Source organism: Vitis vinifera, chromosome 7 (genome assembly GCF_030704535.1).
Source record: "Vitis vinifera cultivar Pinot Noir 40024 chromosome 7, ASM3070453v1".
Taxonomy (NCBI): domain Eukaryota; kingdom Viridiplantae; phylum Streptophyta; class Magnoliopsida; order Vitales; family Vitaceae; genus Vitis; species Vitis vinifera.
In genome coordinates this window covers 30,622,548-30,642,614 of record NC_081811.1, presented here as the reverse complement: position 1 = coordinate 30,642,614, position 20,067 = coordinate 30,622,548, and the positions used below count along the sequence as shown (strand labels likewise).

At 28.6% G+C, this 20,067-nt stretch overlaps 2 protein-coding genes across 7 annotated transcripts in view; both read right to left on the bottom strand.

Moving 5' to 3' along the window:
* LOC100249130 (TOM1-like protein 5) overlaps positions 1–6,547 on the bottom strand; it is a 34,295-nt gene extending 27,748 nt beyond the window's left edge. The window contains exons 1-3 of one of the 5 annotated variants that reach the window (XM_010654699.3): positions 6,258–6,547; positions 2,970–3,071; positions 1,975–2,064 (exon numbers count right to left, since the gene is read on the bottom strand). The gene's annotated coding sequence lies outside the window, so the exon portion shown is untranslated. Of the gene's footprint in view, positions 1–1,974; positions 2,065–2,969; positions 3,072–3,174; positions 3,214–6,257 lie in introns of all 5 variants that reach the window. The other 4 variants (XM_059738776.1, XM_059738775.1, XM_010654698.3 and 1 more) reach the window with 4 other exon arrangements.
* Positions 6,548–11,868: 5,321 nt separating this feature from the next.
* Positions 11,869–18,622, bottom strand: LOC100243862 (1-acyl-sn-glycerol-3-phosphate acyltransferase PLS1). 2 transcript variants are annotated; one of them, XM_002268415.4, is made up of 11 exons: positions 18,388–18,622; positions 16,963–17,085; positions 15,397–15,439; positions 15,208–15,281; positions 15,062–15,121; positions 13,812–13,889; positions 13,577–13,735; positions 13,296–13,421; positions 13,099–13,191; positions 12,378–12,464; positions 11,869–12,272 (listed from the first exon to the last, which is right to left on the bottom strand). In XM_002268415.4, the coding sequence occupies exons 1-11, from the start codon at positions 18,481–18,483 to the stop codon at positions 12,051–12,053; spliced, it is 1,161 nt and encodes a 386-aa protein (XP_002268451.2). In that variant the 5' UTR covers positions 18,484–18,622; the 3' UTR covers positions 11,869–12,050. The 2 variants fall into 2 exon arrangements, with proteins under 2 accessions (XP_002268451.2, XP_019076490.1); XM_019220945.2 differs by lacking the exon at positions 12,378–12,464.
* Positions 18,623–20,067: the final 1,445 nt, after the last annotated feature.

Below are 20,067 nucleotides of genomic sequence, written 5' to 3'. Positions count from 1 at the left end.
AAAACACACACGCATGCACAGCTGTGCTAGATAGCTATCCTTTAGTAGAAGAATCTTTGAGGGTGAGGTACTGGACATAGCTGCCATGAACACCCACACCACTAATTTGGTGGCTCTTTCATGACACAGTTACACAGGAAATCTTCCTGTCAAAATATTGCACATCTTGATCCTCTCTCCTAATCAAGCCTTTCTTCTGCAATCATAAAAGGTGTGCTTACACCTTCTATAAGCTCATACCAATCTACAGCCTTTGCAAGAGCCATTTGCTGAAATCAAGACCTATTTACTTTTAAAGAAAAAGTACAATAGACCAATTCAATAGCACATATACTCATAGCACATGTCCTCAAGTTTTTGACCTTATAAACTATATCATATGTAATGAAGTACACATTTTTCTTGTTGCATTGCTCCAATTAATAGTTTAATTACATTTTTATTTTTCATATTTCTATGAAATATCTCTCTAATTTGTGCATCATAGCATATTCGCCAATAGCAATTTGTTTTGGCAAACAACATGGAAACCATGCATACACCTTTGATGCAACCAGTAGATTCAATAAATACAAAAAAGCAGGCCTTATCTCTTAAGCAAAAAAATGGTAAAAGGTCATTCTCTCACACTGATGACCTGCAAAAAAATCTTCAAATTACACAAGGTAAGCTCTTCAAAGGAGATTATTAGCACCCAGAATTGGTGAAACAGTACATTTCCCCATCATCACATGATCACTGCTATGACAATCAGAGAGACCAACAACTCATAGAATGTGGTCTTATTATCACTATCATAATAAAAACCATACACAAAGGGTTGATAGGTTCACTTCTGAAAAAGATAAGAGGTACATCTTCAATCTGATGTGCTTGGTTTTAGCTGTGATAGCAACCAAAAGAAATATGGCAGGGGCTTGTCACATATTTGGCAAACAGGAAATTCTCGTTCATATCCCTTTTCAAGAACCAGATGTGTTCAAAAGAGATGAAAATTTCCCTTCTGAAATTTTTATTTCTACCTCGACTATCCTGCCTAGAATGACTGCAAAGCTATTTGTGGTTTAGGAGCACATGTTTAACTTGGGTCAACATACTATACAGTTTTTTGTAGCACCAAACTATCATGTTACAGAGGTTTTTGGATCTGACCAAGAAAAAATATAAAAGAAAAATCAGAGATTGTTGGATGGTGGAAAACAATTCTTTGATAATGCAGCTACTCAGGCATGGTCTGAACCTCCTTTATTGATTGTCTGTAATTGTGTACCAAGCTATAAACACGCACTTAGCATTGAAAGGGAAAGACATGTCCCAATGCTATCCATAGACATAATCAAAAGATAAAGACCCATGACCTGAGAAACACTCACTCAGCCACTTTCCGGAAAATCCTTCTTAAGCAGAGCAGTTAGATGCAACACAAAGTATTATGAGTGGATTTTAGTTGTTGATGTAAGGATAATTTTTTTCTACCAATAGAATGACAGCCATACAGAATCTCTCATCTTTTTTCTAGCCTAATGAGAGGGAAAGTACTCAAATCAGAAACAGACTTATTACTGAATAACCATCTAGCCTGATTAAATGATTATTCAATCCCCTAATTTTGAAGTAAAGACAATTATCATTCAACCCTCCCACTCAGTACAATCACATCTTAGGCTTTGCCAAATTGGGAAAGACGTTATCCCACCATTGCCAAAGCTCCACCTTCTATGGCAACAGTTCTTCACACCTAAAGAATTTTTCTCAAGGATGGGGATCTAATTAAGTAAAAATAAAATAAAATAAAATAAAAATAGAACTAAGGATTAAAATAAAACCCAATTTGTAGGGAAGGCTGTAGCACCAAGGAAAAATGAGGTGAATGAAAAATAATTGGCGACATGCAAGGAATAAAAGCCAGGTAAAAGAAAGGCAGTACGAGGAAATCAAAACATCATTTCGATTTAAAGTAGAGTTTTAACATACATTTATTGATAAAAGTGGCAGATTTAATTCTGATATTGATATTCAAATAAAGCAACATGTTTGAAATGGATATCCATATCATATGATACTCTGCAAGCAGCAAAACTTTAAGGTTAGATAACAACCTAAAAGCATGAAAAAGAAAATAAGAGAGAAATGAAAAATGAAATCCAAGCTAATGATATTGTATGTTTCATGAAAAATATGAAGGAAAATAAGGGTAGAAAGTTAGAAACAAGATTGAAAGATAAATGGATAAGATTGCAGAAAAGGATTACTGGTCAACAAATGAACACATTTATCAAACAAGATGTTTGCTGCTGTGCTTCTGAGCAATAATTGTACAATGAAAATCTAATCTTAGAAAAGACTTCAGGTATTATGCTTTGTTTTCAATTAGAGGATGAAAAACGATATGCCTAGGGTTCAGACTAGATTTTTCGAAGGAACTTCTCAAAGTCTGTTAGTTAAGAGTTTCCCATTGGTGAAAAATTTAAATTGCAAACTGACTTACAATTATCCTTTTCTGCTAATTCTTCATCTAAACTCCCCACTTTGCTTACTAATTCTTTTCATAAAGCCTACTAAGGATTCAAAATGAAAGAAAGTTGCCAGATGTGAAGCAAAATCCTAGCGCCACCACTGCCAAAGATACAACCATTATGCCAAAAATTGATAAAACAATCCAACAAATTTTTTTTTTGTGCCTGTGCGTGCGTGCGTGTGTGTGTGTGTGTGTTGGGGGCAGGATGTGGGCATCAGAAATTAAAAAGTTTTGAAACATACGTTTTAAGCACAGAATCTTGCAATCTGTAGGTTGATCTTATGATAGAAACAACAGTATGCAAAATTAATTTTAAATGGGAAAACTGACTAGTGCAGTAGACAAAAATGAATGGTCACAAATTGTTGGGCAAAGAACATCTAGCATGTTAAAAAAGGATGATACCAGAAAATCAAAGGATCTTCCAATGGTACTGTGAACGATAACTTACACTTACTGACAGAAGAGGCAGAACTACTTCTGATATTAATGATCAAAATAAGTAATGCCTAATATGATAGCTTCAAAATGGATATCCATAACATATGCTACTCTGCAAAGCAAAAATCTCGAAGTTAGTTAGGTAACAACCTTAAAGTTCAATAAAAGAAAGTATTGAGTAACTAGATAATTTATGTCAATGGTAAATACATTACCATGCATAGCATGGAGAGAAACAAAGATCAGAGACAAGACTGAGAGCAAAAATACCACAATAAGTTCCAGAGAAGCAGACCACTAGATAGAACAAAAAAGGACTATAATTGCAGAATGGCATGTCAGTTGAGGTACATTTCTGAACACTAATAATACACAAAAAGATCCCATCTAGTTTACCAGCCACACACTAAGTTCAAATTCAAAACTGTAAAAATCAGAGAACTGCAGAACCTTCTCAAAAAACAAGATCTCAATGCCTATAATATAACAAAAATTATACACAAGCAAGCCACTAGGTAGAACAAAAAAAGACTACAATTGCAGAATGGCGTGTCAGCTGAGATACATTTCTGAACACTAATAATATGCAAAAAGATCTCAGATCTCATCTAGTTTATCAGCCACACACTAAGTTCAAATTCAAAGTTGTAAAAATTAAAGAACTGCAGAACCTTCTCAAAAAAAAAAAAAAAAAGATCTCAATGCCTATAATATAACAAAAATTATACTAGGTTATACACACATATCTAGGTTGCAAAGACATAAAATTTTACTCAATATACATGGTTTTCAAAAGCATTTGAAACCATCTCATGACAGTGAAGATGGATATTCTCAGGATTGGCCTTTGATGGGTTTGCGATAATAAGTTTGCATTACAGATATGCAAAACCTTTGGAGAGAAAGGCATGTCATATCTAGATAGAATATTGGAAACTCAGTCATGCAAAAGAATGGCATTAACACTCTAGCAGTTGCCATGAGAGATCATTAGAAAACTTAGGAAAATCAATTGAGTTTCATTATGGTACATTGCAGAAACATCAGAAAGCACATTCATATTGCTGCTCATCCTTAAGAAACTGAAAATTCAGAGTCAGAAACATCGAACTCAGAGAACGTGTAATGAAAAGATAGATGAAATAAAGCAAATACAGGCACTTGGGCTATGAAAACCTGAAATAATGGAATCATTAAGCAAACACTTTTGTACTGTGTTTATAAAAACTGATATCCAATTATCTCTCTGGAAAATGGATATGATCAACAAGCAACCTTATTGTTCAAAAAATCAAAATGCATTCAGAAGAATGAAATAGCTATATCAGGCTTACTTTGAAAACTGATATGAAGAGCAATACGAACACACAGTTAGTACCAACTTGGGAAAAAGGAAAGTACATAGAGAGATTCAAATCTACCTAAAAGGCAATAAAAATCGCATTTTTGAAACTAATTTACCAATTAATTAAGAATAATCTGAGACCACGCATTTAAAGGTTCCACGCTTTCATTTGTTTCCCTAGGAAAAATACAAAATTTTAAATAGTTTCGCACTGTTTGGAACTTCAAAAATCAAATACTTTCCCTCCATTGTTTCACTTACTTGAGGTGAGTTTTTCATATTCTGGGAAATCAAAAGCCTAAAATTAAATAAATAAACAAAAAAAAATCCAAACACGCCAAATCACAAAATTCCAAATTTTGTTTGGTTTTTCCTTTCTTTGGATATCTCAGCAAAGAAACAGTGGGCAAAAGAACAAAAACATAAGCAACCAATTTAGCTTACTGGAATTGAAACTTTCGGTTTTCTTTAAAGAAAACAACAAAATAAAACTTAAGGGAATATATGATACTCGTAAGCATCTTTTCTTTCCTTTTCATTTCTTTTCCACTGAGACCAAACAGCAAGAAGAACAAACAAAGAAAACAATTCCCAGATCCCATCTCAATTAATTTAGACAGTCAATTTGAATCTTCACACTAATTTTTTGTGAAATAAAAAACAAACAAGATTCTAGAATAGACAGTCTTTTCCTCCCATTTCTTTTGTTGTCCACACTTTTCTTAACAAAGAACTTGCTAATTTACACCAGCAATTTCCTCAATAAAACTGAAAAACAATAGACCAATCAAAATAATCTACTCTTTCCTTTTCCTTTCTCTGCTTTGTCAGCAACCAAACGGAAGGAAAAAGAACAAAGCTGAAAGTCTCACATTCAATTTGTGTTAAGTACAAACAAATAACAAGAGGAAAAACACAACACAATCAGAAGTGTAACTTTGCCTGCTTTTTCTCAGCAACCAAACAGGACTCAACTAGCTCATTTATGCAATCAATTTAACTAGCAGCAACTCAAATCCCACATTTGCTTTCCACAAACAAGAATGACACAAGAAACAAAGGAGTGTGCACTCTTTTCCTCCACTTTGCCGGAACCCAAACAGATCCTAATTATAACAAATTCTCTCACTTGGATAGAATTTTTCACTCTCATTTCTTGGAAAACAAAATAAAAAATAAAAAAATAAAAAAGTGCTTACACTTTTCCTCTCTTTCTTTGTGTTTTTCGCCATTCTATCAGCAACGAAACAGATCTCAATTCAGCTAATTTAAAAATTAAATATTCCTTACTAAATTTTTCCTTTCTTTACTTTCATTTTCCTCCATTTTCTCGGAAACCAAACAACAGGCAACAATTACGTAACTTGCCGATCTCAACTTAGCTAATTTACACAACCAATTCCCCTTACTCAACAATAGACGACCCAAAGGTGTCTACTTTTTTTCCTCTCTTTTACTCCATTTTCTCCGACCAAACCGCGCCTCCAATCACTCAAAAAAGAAGAAAGAAGAAAAAATCACTAGCAATACTCCTCAGTAAATCCCCACTTTATCTTAACAATAAATACAAATTGAACACTCAAAACCTTGAACTCCTTTTCCTCTCCCTTCCATTTTCCTCCATTTTCTCCGCAACCAGACAACCGGAGAAAGATCACATCACTCGCCGATCTCAACTCAGCTAATTCACACCACCAATTCCCTCCCTCAACCGGACACACAACAGATAACCTTTTTCCTCCCGCTTCCCCCGCTTTCTCCGCAACCAAACGGCGCCTCCAATCATCACAACAAGAACTCTAAAAAAAAAAAAAAAATTACCAGCAAAATCAATACTGAGATAGACACACCTACTCTACTTTTTCCCCTCCCTTTTCCTCCTGCCTCTACCGCAACCAAACGGCGCCTCCAAATCATCCAAAAACTCAAAAAAAAAAAAAAAAAAGAGCGTACCTGTGAAGACAGTGAGGAAGACAGAGAAGACGTAGAGGAAATTGAAGAAGAGCTGATAAATCTTAAACAGCTTCAACATTTGCATCTAGGAGACACGGAGAGAGAATGAGAGAGCAAAATGAAAAACCAACCGACTCAACCAGAAACTGAAACCAAGGAGAAGAAGAGAGGAAGAGAGAAGGAAAAAAAGGAAAAGCTAAACTAAAAATAAATACTCTCGCAATTATTTAGTTTGTTTTCTTCCCTTTTTCCGCTTTTCCTTTTCTTTTTTCTTTTTTTTCTTTTTTTTCCTTTTTTAGTACAGTGTGGAAGCTTCTGGTTATAATGAGCGCGCATCGACAGCAGCTTTTGTCATATATTTCTTTGATTTTAAAATTTAAGTAAATAAATAAATATTGGTTTTTTTTTTTTTTGGAAATTACAAATGTCACATTTAAATTATATCTAAATATTTAATAATCCATATACGTGGATAATAATATTACATATGATTTCAAGTTTCAACACGAGTTCTATTTGGTGATGTCATATTTATTTATTTTAAATAAATATTAAATATTAAGATATAAGTAATAAATCAATTTAATAATTTAAAATGACTTAATAACATAATTTAAGTCATTAAATATGTTTGATAAAATAATTTAATAATATGATTTAAAGTTAAAAATAATTTTAAATAAAAATAATTAATTTATTTTTAAGTCCATATCTTTATTTTACCTTTTTATCCATATTTATCTTAATTACCTTCACAATTTTTTTTCCTATTTCATAACTTTTATTATTACTTGATTTTATTTGTTCTAATTATAATTTATGAGAAAAAAAATATGTTAATTTGATGATTTAGAATAAATTTTAAATCAATTTTATCAAACATTCTTAATTAATAAAATAAAAATTTAAGTAATAAGTTTTAAATTAATAATTTAAATATAATTTAACTTAAAGTCAATTTAATTCATTAAGTAATAAATATTAAGTTTTATCCAACATCTCTTAATATTTGTATTATTTTTAAAATAAAAAATATTTTATGTAAAATAATATTTATAAAAATATTTTAAATTATTTTAAAAACTAGTAAAATATCAATTAAAATAAAGTATATTTTAGTGAATTTGCCTTTAAAATAATTTTAATAAATGAAATTAAGACTTTAAAATACAATTTTCATTTGATTTTTTTACTGTTTTTTTAAATTTTGATAAAAATATAAGAATAATTTTTATAAGTTATTTATTTTTATAAGCTATGTAATTTAAATTTAGTTGAATGATAATGATTATAACGATAATGATATTAAATGATTATAAACAATAAACAAAGAATATAAGAAAATGTTGAAATCTCTCCCTTATGATTTCTTTCCACTTTACTTCATTTAGAAATTGAAAATAAGAGTAACCATTTATAATAATTTTAAGAATTATTTTTAATTTTTTTATATTTAAAATTTCTTATTATTTAAATATTAGAAAGATTAGAAACCTTTTTTTTAATCATAACCTATTCTTAATCATATATATTAATATTATTTAAATAAATAAATAAATATTTTTTTTAGAATATTTGGATAAATCCAAATTAAATTGAGGGGACAATGGACCCATAAAACTAATTTAAAATTAGTTTCCTTTGTCTTCTTCTTTTTTTTTTTTTTGTTTATTATTTATTTTATTTTATTGTTTGTCACCACCCATGTGTCGTTTGCTAACTAATAATAGGATCAGCGTCACAGCCATTCCAACTGACAGTCCAAAAAGCAAGGTGGAAAAAGAGCCGCCAGTGCATCACCTGCGGGTGGTACTATTGGCCCCCATAGGCCTCGTCACATGGGTTGTGTGATGTGTCTGCCTGGAAACAGCCAACCCTTTTTTTTTTTTTTCTTTTTTCTTTTTAAAAAAAATTATTTTCCCCTTTTAGAGTTTCCTTCTACTTCACATAATCATTTTCTTTTAATAATTTAAGTTGTGAGCTATTTCTCTACTCGTTCATATTATTATTTTCAAAAAATAGGTGTAATTATCATTTTAAATAAATAATTTAATAAATATCACTAAATAGATATTTAGTAAATCAACTTAATAATTTAATCTAAATTATTAAATAAATTAAGCATATTTGATAAAATAACTTATAACTTAAAGTAAAAAATAATTTTAACTAAAAAATAAAAATAATTAACTTATTTTTAAATTATATTTTTATTTTATCTTTTTACCTTCATTGTTACTCAATCTCGATCACCCTTTTTATAATTTATGAGAAAAAAATGTTAATTTGATAATTTAAAATAAATTTTAAATTAGTTTTATTAAATAACTTTAATGCTTAAAATAAAAATTAAGTAATAAGTTTTAAGTCAATAATTGAAGCATAATTTAACTTAAAGTCAACTTAAGTTATTAAGTAATAAATATTAAGTTTTGTCAAACATCCCCTAACTCCCATCAATAGATTACTTTAAAAATAATAAAAAGAAAATAATTCAAAAATCATAATAATTTGTAGAATAAAATCTTTTACGAAAATAAAATTTCAATTAAAAAAATAATAATATAACATGAAAATGATAAATAAAAAAAAATGAATATATTAAAGCAATGAATGTAGAATAGAATTGAAGAAGAAGTAGTAAAGGAGGGGGGCAAATGAGATACAAGGGGGTAATGGGTAAATTGAAAAGAATAGAGAGAAAGGCAAAGAGAGGAATGAAATCCCACTTTAGGAAAGGACAGAGAATCTAGACAGGGTGTTGTGTAGTTCATTGCTTTGCTGGCCTTAACATATGGATTCCTTTGGGGGATGGAGCCTACAACTCTTCATTTTCACTCTTAATGGTATGCCTTATTTTAATGTCTCAAAAAGGCCTTGACAGCTCTCTCAAACGACTACTCTCCATGTTAGGCATAAAGTACCAAGACCTCCTATGTAATCCAAGGTTTCAAGATTTTAAGGCCAAAAGGTGTAGGCATAGACCACAAATGGGGACTATCATTCATGCTTTGAAATGCATGCCCCACATGCTTTTTCAATGCACAAAAGTTACATGTGATGTTGTGGGTTATTTACAAAAAAAAAAATTTTTAAAAAAAGATTTTCTTAAATATATACATATATATATCTCATGTCTTAAGAATTTCTTTGATCTTGGATAAATTAGGAAAATTGACTCATTAAACATTAAGTCTTATATTTTGGTCAAAATCTCTTCCTATATTTTTTCTTAATTACAAAGGAAGATTCATATAGGTTATGTTTGGTTCTTGGAAAACATTAAGAAAAGAAAAAAAAATGATTTTTTTTCATGTTCGGTTATCCTATGAAAAATATTAAAGAAAATCAAATATAATTAAAATTTGTTAAAAATTTATGTATTTTTAAATTATTTAATCTTTATATTGATGAGTAAAAATAAGTAAAATAAGTTTGAAGTAGCAAATAAAAATAATTTATCGACTTTTAATCTATTTTTTTATTTTTCTTCACTTTTTATTTTCCTTCAATTTTTTTTTTTTTTTGTATTTTTTTTTTCCTTCTATTTTTTTTTTTCAAATTTTATGAGAACCAAACATAGTCATAGGAAACTAAGTGTATAATTGTCAAAGAAACATTTTCCTAAAAGAAAATAAGATCCCATAATAGGATATTTCTTTTATAATAATAAGAAACTTACATACAAGAATGTCTTCCATCAGAAAACTATCAATAACTTTCCAATTGATTCAAAAATAAAATTTGAGATACTTGTATTAAATTGGTTTACCAAACACCCACTTAATAATGTATATCAAACTTATCTTTATTTTAATTCTAACATGTTTATACCTCAATAGCCAGAGATGCTTTGATGGAGTTGAGATCAATTTTAATGACTTGAGAATAAACAAAGTATTAATTTGTTGTTTTGTGCCATTTGTGTGAAAGAGCAATTAAGTTGCATATAATATAAATTATGTAAAATTAATAATAACATTTATATCGAATATAATTGTCACTAAAGAAAGTTACAATAGAGTGAAAAAGTGCACAATATACACACATGTTTAGTACTTTTATTAAGCCATCGATTTTCCAAAAATTTAAGCCATTAGATATCAAGTTAATAGTGTATACTAAACTTATTTTTATTTTAGTGTATGTGTTAACATGATATGATAAATGTATAATTTATATATTATTAAAATTAAAAATAATCATAAATTATATTATTGTGAAAAAACCCGACAAAGAATAATAATAAGGTGAAAAGAATAAGAAAATGGAAACAAAACAAACAATAATTTACATGGTTCAATTTCAAACCTATATCCATAGGCGAAGACGAAGAAGAACTTCAACTCTTATTGAAGGATTACAACGTCTGGAGTTCTTAAATCCCAAAGTCCTAACTTATATCCAAAAAGAGACTCATTATTTTGGTCAAAATATTTTCCTATATTTTTTCTTAATTGTAAATGAAGATTCATATAGGTTATGTTTGATTCTAAGGAAATACTAAGAAAAGAAAAGAAAAATGTAAAGGAAAATGATTTTTTCTTGTTTGGTTGTCTTATGAAAAATATATATAAAAAAATCAAATATAATTAAAACTAGTTAAAAACTTATGTATTTATATATTATTTAACCTTTATATCGATGAGTTAAAATAAGTAAAATGAGTTTGAAGTAGCAAATAAAAATAATTTATTGACTTTTAATCTATTTTTTATTTTTCTTCACTTTTTTTTTCATTTTACTTTTTCTTTTTATTCTATTTCCTTTACATTTTCCTTTAAATTTTTCAAGAACCAAACATAGTCATAAGAAACTAAGTATATAATTGTCAAATATGTATTTTCCTAAAAGAAAAGAAGATCTTGTAATAGGATATTTCTTTTATAATAATAAGAAACTCACAAAAATGTCTTTCATCGGAAAACTATCAATAAGTTTACTCAAAAATAGAATTTAAGACACTTTTATATATATATATGAATGTACTAAATATGAAAACTATCTTTAACGTTACTAAATAATTATAAGGGTAAAATATGAATGTACTAAAATTTATATTTTTATTAAATAGTACTCGCATTGCATTTACGATTAATTTAAAGAAGATATGTCATAATAAATTATTTAGTTTCATTTATTATGTTATGTGATACAAATAAATGTATATAAATGTTTATATTTATTTTAAACTTTTGAAACAACATATTTAGTCACAGTAAATTATAGCATAGAAATGTTAGCTTCAAAATAATACTACATCACTACTTAAAATTGAGCGCGCCTATTATTATAATTTTTAATAAAAATTAATTATTTTTTAAAATAAATATTATAAATTCAATGAAAAAACAAATAAAACATAAAAACACTTGTCTATATTTTTTACCAACAATAATTTTACAATAATTTTTTAACCATTTGCAATTAAATTAGATAAAATTGGCTTTATAGCAAAATATTAATGATATGCTTATTTTAGTGAATTTTACAGGCCAACTGAACCAGAAAAGTTTCAAGTTCAAACATTTACTTTTCTAGTTAGAGACCAGCATCTTGGGGCTAATGTGGAATCCACTCAAGGACATACTAGTTTAGGTAAATATCTAATGCGTTCTTCAACCGAAGAAGTCATTTTTAGAGGAGAAACTCTACGTTTTTGGGATGAGTGCAAATGAGTTACACTATCCTCTATTGGAAACTAAAGAAGTAATCACATATGAAGTATGTTACATATGCTACATTTTCTAGGTAGCCAAACAACAATATACATAAAGTAATGTCTTCAAATGGTCATTTCGGAAGAAGGTTCTCCTTCAATCGATCTGACGATCGAACCATGACATGATCTGATCGCTCTGATTGAGAAAATATAATCAAAATGTGCATTATGACTGTGATGAACACTAAGAAAGCTAATAGAGATGTGATGCCCTCCCAAGAAGATAGGAGCAATGACCATTGGAAGAATTTAACAAGGCCAAGTAGAAGGAGACAGGACCAAGTAATAACCACCTATTAGAAGGGAAAGTGAAAATGAAATTATAAATGGTAAAAGACAAAAGCAAGAAAAAGAAGAATGATACTACTTATTTTCTAAATTGCTCAAGATTATCTTACAAATAAGGATTTTTTTGGTCTACCAATGTTGTGATATTCTTGAATCCCAAATGTGTTCGTGGTAAAAAATTGTTCCAATAAAGCATCCTGAGACATGAACAAAAAGTTACAAGGCAAATCGAGAAAACAAAGTCTAAACTACGAATCAATCCAAAAGGTTGGAAAATGAAAAAAAAATGTTAAAAGAATAACTAGTTTTCTTGTGCTCTAAATGTCGGTAGGAATCTTCAAGAAGAGTGCAAAAATACTAAAAATACATGTTGGCGGTGATTTCACAAGACATAAAAGCACTTCCTAGTATTTAAAAATATTTTTTCCCTTTTTAAAAAATTAGGTCCTCGGTGAGTTTCAAAAATCACTTTTAAAAATATAGACAACTACTTAAAATGATTCTTAGAGAGTTGTTTTTTTTTTTTTTTTCACTATGCATCGATTTAAAAACATTTTGTTGATTTATATCTCAACATTAACCGAGATTATCTAAATGTGTTTTTGTTAGAAATGTTATCGTTAAAGCTCTACAGACAAAGTTTTTATGAAAATCCCTCCCAAACAAGCCCTAATTTAACTTAAAATCTTAAACCATTAGATATTCAAACTTGAGAAGCTTAAGTTATTAAATGATAGACCAAGTGTACTTGGGGGTATGAGTACTCTAGGGTACAAAACTTGAATGCTCGTACCTAGGCACAAAATAATTTTTTGACATCATCATTTATACCTTGGCTACAAATGTATCTTTACACCACTGTGCGATGCCTGCATCTGTTACTGGCAATTCTTGAATTGTGTGTCGCTTGATGTACAAATTTACCTAGAAGAGAATTCAAAAACCTAAGAAACAGAAGAAGCAAGCAGGGAATTCAAAAAAGTACATAGACAAATATTAAATTGTTGTCTTCTTTTTTGAAGGCTTACCACAGAAGATTGGCCACTAAGAATTCTCAACATTGTAGGGGAAGGCTGATCTCTAGGAACGGCCACGGTTATATCATAAACCGCCGGAACAAATGAGCGTATATGAGTCACTGCTGCAACAAAACCCTACACCCAACATGTTTGGCAATGAAATATAGAAACAATTTTCTCTTTTTAAAAATCATTTTGATTTTTAATAATTCGTCAAATGTTAAGTGCTTGCAATCCTCCAAAAATCACTTCCAAATCGAATTCTAGGAAATTCAGAGTGAGAATTTAACCTTGGTACGAGGAATCAAAACATTCGAAGGGATAGGGAGGTCAGATGAAATAGCATACTGTCGAGCTGCTGAGAGTTTGGTGTGCGTAAAGCGGGTTCCCTCTACAAAAAGTGCCAACCAAAACGGCCGAGGAAAATCCTCTAGTCTCTCAAGACCCCACTGCGGCATAAAAATATAGGGTAAAGTACAAGGATAGCCCACAAAGTATTCACAAATCAAATGCAGCTTAGAGTACCTTCAATGTTCTTTCATCTTTCGCCCAACTCCTTTCCACAAATACATAATCCGAAAACCACATCGACCAACCTATGATCTGCATAGAGCCCCATACCTCGTAAATCATAATTTTGTGGTTATAGATGAATAGACATATAAGAGTGTGTTTGACCGTGATTCAGAAAAGTATTTTTAATTTTTTTAATACTTAAAAAATAAAAAATAAAAATTAATATTAAAAATACTAGAAACATTTTCTAAAATTACTGTCAAACGCGTTCTAAATGAACTCAAGACTTTCAGTTAATTAAATCTTTGATACTATATTAAAAGGGTCTTGGGTAAATCAATTTGATAACTTAATGACTTAATTTAAGTCATTAAATAAATTAAAAATATTTGATAAAATAATTTAATTTTATAACTTAATGTCAAAAATACTTTTAAGTGTTAAATAAAAATAATTAACTTATTCTTAATCTCAAATCTTATTTACATCATTTTATCGATGTTTAGTAAACATATATCTTTCTCAACTGTAATTTTACATTCATGAATCACGACCCATTTTTTATAGTAAATATTTTTGTAATTATCTTACATATCTTTAAATATGAATGTCTGACAGATAAATTTATTATTTAAAATCATTAAAAGTATAAATATTAATGAGGGTCAATATGTTAATTTGATTATTTATGATAAATTTTAATTTAATTTTATCTAATATTCTTAATATTTAAAGTAAAAAATAAGTAATAAGTCAATTTAAAAATAATTTAACTTCAAGTAAACTTAAGTGATTAAATAATAAGTATTAAGTTTTACTAAAAACTTATTTTTAAGTTTTTAAATTAAAACTTATTACTCAATTTTTACTTTAAGTATTAAGGATATTTAATAAAATTAATTTAAAATTTATTTTAAATCATCATATTAATATATTTATCCTTATAAATTATAATTATGACAAAGGGGATCGAATAATAGTAAAACTCATGTAGTAACAAATAAGAACGTAAAGATAATTATAACAAATGAAAATAAAAAGGTAAAATAAAAATATGAACTTAATAATAAAGTTATTTATTTTTATTTATTATTTAAAGTTATTTATGACTTAAAGTAATTATTAAATTATCTTAATTTATTAAACACTTATTACCAACTTTTTTAAAAACTTAAATTGTTGGGATTTTGATCCTTAATGTAAATTATGCTCGTGAATAAGAGGATGAAAAAGCTTGACGGTCGGGTAAGAAAACTTACGGGAAGGAATTTTAAGGATTTCTTCATGACTGCGAGTGTGCTACCAAGGCAATTCGAGCGCTATTAGACAAAAATATGCGATGAGATGGAGAAATATTTGTACTAAAAATTATAAATTAGAAAATGAAAAATGGGAAGAAAAGTACCTGAGCCAAGACCCACCCAACAAGCCAGTCAATGTCACTTCTGTGATTGCAAATGACAAGCGAATGTTCTTTACCTGGAAGATTTTTATTTATTTATTTTATTTTTATTTTTGTTTTTTGGGAATATAAATAGCATATTTATATGGTCTTTATAATTGTAAGTCAATGATGGAAATGTTGATGCCTTACCCATTAACTCAAAAGTCTCTGAATCTGCAGCAAACACCTCCACCTGAAAAGATTCAGAGCTTAATACCAAAACAAAACAATGCGACAGAATTTTCAACTCATCACAAAACGAATCATCCTCACCATCTTCCTTCCTTTTTCTTTCTTTCTTTCTTTCTTTCTTTATATATATATATTTTTTTTTTACTTTATATTTTTATTACTTTTTCTTAATATTCCGAAAAAAAAAAACAGTTGTTAAGAAAAATAGTTTTCTTAATATTACAGAAATATGAAGAAAAAAAAACAAATATAATTATAGTTAGAAACACGTTTTTAATTGAAATGAATGGCTTTGAAATAACATATAAAAATAATTTACTAAATTTAAATTTATTTTTTATTTTTTATTTTTTTCTATTTTTCTTCTCTATTTTCCCACTCACATTTCCCCTTACATTTTGTAAGAACTAAATAAACCTTTAATCTTTATATGGAAGAGGGAAAATAAGTTAAATGAATTTTAAAATATATATAAAAACAATTCATTCACCTAATTTTTTTAAAAAAAATTACTTCTATTCTCCCTTAAAATTTTCAAAAGCCAGACATAGGACTATTAAATAAGCAAACCAACTTAATAAGAGCAAGGTAAATTGAGGTCAACTTGATCCCGTTGAAAAATAATGTAGAACTCTATTATAATTTACAATGTGCCTCGAGTGATCGCAAGAGATTGGATGGATAACGGTTAAGGAAGATAGATGTCGAGATCTTGAATGAATGCTTATAGCCAAATAACTTAACTCAGAATTTAGAAGATTATTAAGCTTTAATAAAAAATAAAAAATAAAAAGATCAAGAAATGGGGCAAACTTTTTTAGTTTTATGAAGAGATGAGACTAATCCCTAAAAATACACAATATTTGATAAATAACCCATTAGAACCACGTTAAAACACCAAATGAATTTCATCATTGGGATTTAAAATGCTTATTCATAAATTCCTTTAATTTTATGAACAAAATAGATGATGGGTTACCAAGTATGGTGGATAGATGAAACGTCAATTGAGAGATTCATAAGGTATTGTTTTAGGCTAAAAAGGGGACCTCCATCATCGATTTTTGAGAGATATTATTTTAAATCTTTTTGTGAGATATCTCATGTGGGTGGACTTCTCTTAATTGGGTAGACGCCTTTTAAAATTACAAGGAATCATTGGATCAAAAATGGAAAATATTTTAATGGAAAATAGTCAATTACTACAAATAGTATCAAAGCAAATTTAAGACTTTAGTACGAGATTTCATCTAACCTTAGAAAATGTGTCAACCTATCTTGTCCTATAATCCTATGGGATACGAGGACAATGTTGTAATCGCACGAGAGGAGCAATTGTAATATCCATATTAGTTGGTGGAAGAAATTCTTAACACTACATGCATAATAAACAAAAATTGGATTATACTTGTGTCTTAGAATAAATGTTCAACAAATTAGATTATGCTTTCTACCATGAGTGATAGGACATTTCCTATAAGCTAAACCAAAAATAAAATAAGCAATTAAAAGAAGTTTGCATACCTTGACACCAGCCCACCAATCAATAAGCCATATAAGCTCCAACCACAACAGCTCTACAACTACTTTGTTGATTCTTCTGTACAAATTTTTTGACATTGGGCGAACGAGGATGTAGAAAGCTACCTGAAAGAACAATTATTATTATTTTTTTAAAGAAAGAAATTAAAGAAGATTCAAAAAGATTGACATAAATAATTGAAGAAAAAACATAAAGGACCTATGAGAGACTAACAAGGTTCATGCAAGTCATTACTATCGATTGTGGTTGACTATGTAAATGATTGACGTTGTGACATCCCACATTAGATAGGGGGGAAAAAGTTCATGACGCTATATAAGTATGGACTCCTCATAACCTGGTAAACACATTTTAAAACCATGATAATCTCTTTGGGTCCAAAGTGGACAATATCTACACAGTTGGGAGCGGGTCATTACAAATGGTATCAGAGTTGATCTCCGACCTCAGTGTGGGGGTTTATTTTGCCCCGTAGGGGTCTTCGTCTGTTTGGCCTCGTAATCCCCTGGGACACAATAAGGACGTTGTGTCTGCATTAGGGGGGAGGGGGGGGGGGGAGGGAGGGGGGTGTTTGTGACATTCCACATCGGATAGGGGGGAAAGTTCTTAGTACTATATAAGTATGGACTTTTCTTAACCTTGTAAACGCGTTTTAAAGCCGTGAGCTTTGGATCTAAAATGAACAATATCTACACGGTTGGAAGCAGGTCATTACAGACGTAGTTAGAAACCCGAAGACATTGTTGCAATCAACCATTTCATGAATGGAACATCAATCTTCTTGGTACTGGGTTTTGACCAATTCATCTGAAAACAAATTCATATCCTACGAGGATAGACTAAACATTTTATGACATTCAATATGATACCTCATAGACTAATTTTAAGAATCATCATTTAGGTGATTTATCGACGGATATAAGAGCGATACTATTATAATATCATTGAAGAAAATAAAATTCATACTAAAACATCTAAATGAATATCAAATTTAATTAAAAACTTATATATTTTCAAATTATTAAACTTCGTATAGAAAAAAAGAATAATAATATTGGTATGTTACATTTTAATTCTCATAAGAAAATTTTCAAAAGTCAATCCAAACAAAGCTCAGGGTAAATTATACAACCATTCTATGAAGAAATACTAAAAAATTGTGATCAACCCCCCTATATATATAATTAATTATTGCTTATGCCTATTGGAATAACCAAGTTGAAGAGATTCTTCATACAATGTAGTATTATTTCATTTATCTTTATCATGACATCAACAAGGATGAGAAAAACTATGAACCATAGAAAATAAACCAAACCCATGAATCTAAACAACCCAAAATACACAAAAGGAAAAGGAAAAGGAAAAAGAGGTAATGTATATATAAATGTGAATGAAAGAAATACCTGAATGAGATTGACAACAAGGCCAGAAAGAATGAAGAGAAGGCCGAGAGGGAGAATAGCAAGAGCAGCTGGGATTGCCATGACATAACCCAACATGCAATTGGGGGAAGGGATCGAGAGAAGAAGAAAGAGAAAGAGGAGGAGAAAATTGTGCGTAAGGGTATAAAGAAAGATGGAGGAGAATGGAGTTGGTTTGCCATTTTTGGCGTCTGGATGTGTGGAGAGAGAGAGAGAGAGAGAGGTCTATTTTTTATACTTTTAGAGGGATCAATGATTGAAGTTTTAGGCTCACCTTTTAGGTATAATAATAATATAATAAGAGGTTCTTGTTCTTTTTTTTCTTTTTTAAAAATGGCATTTTCAAAAATATTTTTAAATTTATGAAACTTTACACCCACAATAAGTTTATTTATTTTTAATTGTTTTTTTCTTCTTCTTTTTTTCAATAATACATGATATTCTCTTAAAATAAACCTCTATGAACAAACTAATTGCAACATTCGTATTACTATTTATACTTGATGTGTATAAAATAAGTTTAAAAAGCTAATTTTTTTAAACCAGAAAAAATAATAAAAACGAAAAAAAAAATATTTTACATTCATAAATTCGTGGTTTTTTGAATATACAACTTTAAAATGATATATTAAAATTATATCTTGAAGACAGACTTTAAGACAAGTTGTCATTGGTAAAACTTGTCCACAAGTTCCCTAATTTTAGTAATAATATTAACATTTTTTTCTTAATAGCACAAGTTTCCATTGATATATTGAATTAAATTATTTTCTTAATTTTTCCCTTTGTTTTGAACATTTATAAAATAAAGAAACAAATTTCTTTTCCATAAAAATAATAGTAAATTTCACTCATCTTTCCTCGGGTTTGGGCTACATACAATTATCTATCATGAGTTGAAATTTTAATATGAAGGTTGTGAAAATAACAAATAAGAAGGGTAGAATAGGTATTTGATTAAATTTCAAATGAATGATGATAAGATATATTTAGCTCAAAAATTAATCCTAAAATAAAATATACAAAATTTATAAAAAAATATTTTTATAAATTATTTTTATTTTAATATTTTAAAAAATAGAAGAATAGTTCAAAAAATTAAATGGAATAAGATTCGATATAAAAATTTCTTATACCCATTTGTTAGTGTGAATTAAGGATGAAAGTCATCTTCCCAAACGCATCCATTGACATTTCTAAGTGACAACTAATAAGTAGTCATGTGATAATTTTTTAATTTTTATTTTCTTATGATAGTTCAATTTCTTCTTTGTATTTATGTCTCATTTATTTTTTTTCCATATCTTGATTCTCTTTATTCCTATATAACTTTCATTTATTTATACTTTTATTCATCCTTCAAATTTAATCCTATAAATCAAAATTCAAATTCAAATTAAGTGATACAAAATCAACGCTTTAGAATATTTCATGATTGTATCATTATCAAGGAGTGTAATCAATATGAAAAATCTTGTCCTAATAATAGAAATTCATTGTATAAAATTAATAAAAATAAATAAATTTAGATTTATCTAGATAGCAAATTGTGGTTTGATAAAACAAAATAAGTAAAATGATTTAATATGAATACATTGAATTTATTAAATTAAAACTTATTCTATAATTATTACTTAAATTAAGATTATTAAAACTCAATTA

Excerpts from the sequence above, each read along its gene's own strand:
- LOC100243862 (XM_002268415.4), bottom strand. The coding sequence starts at position 18,483 with ATGTTGGGTTATGTCATGGCAATCCCAGCTGCTCTTGCTATTCTCCCT. Across the intron at positions 15,282-15,396 it reads AGAGACTTTTGAGTTAATGG|GTAAAGAACATTCGCTTGTC; the intron begins GTAAGGCATCAA and ends AAAATCTTCCAG. Across the intron at positions 13,890-15,061 it reads AATCCTTAAAATTCCTTCCC|ATCATAGGTTGGTCGATGTG; the intron begins GTAAGTTTTCTT and ends GGCTCTATGCAG.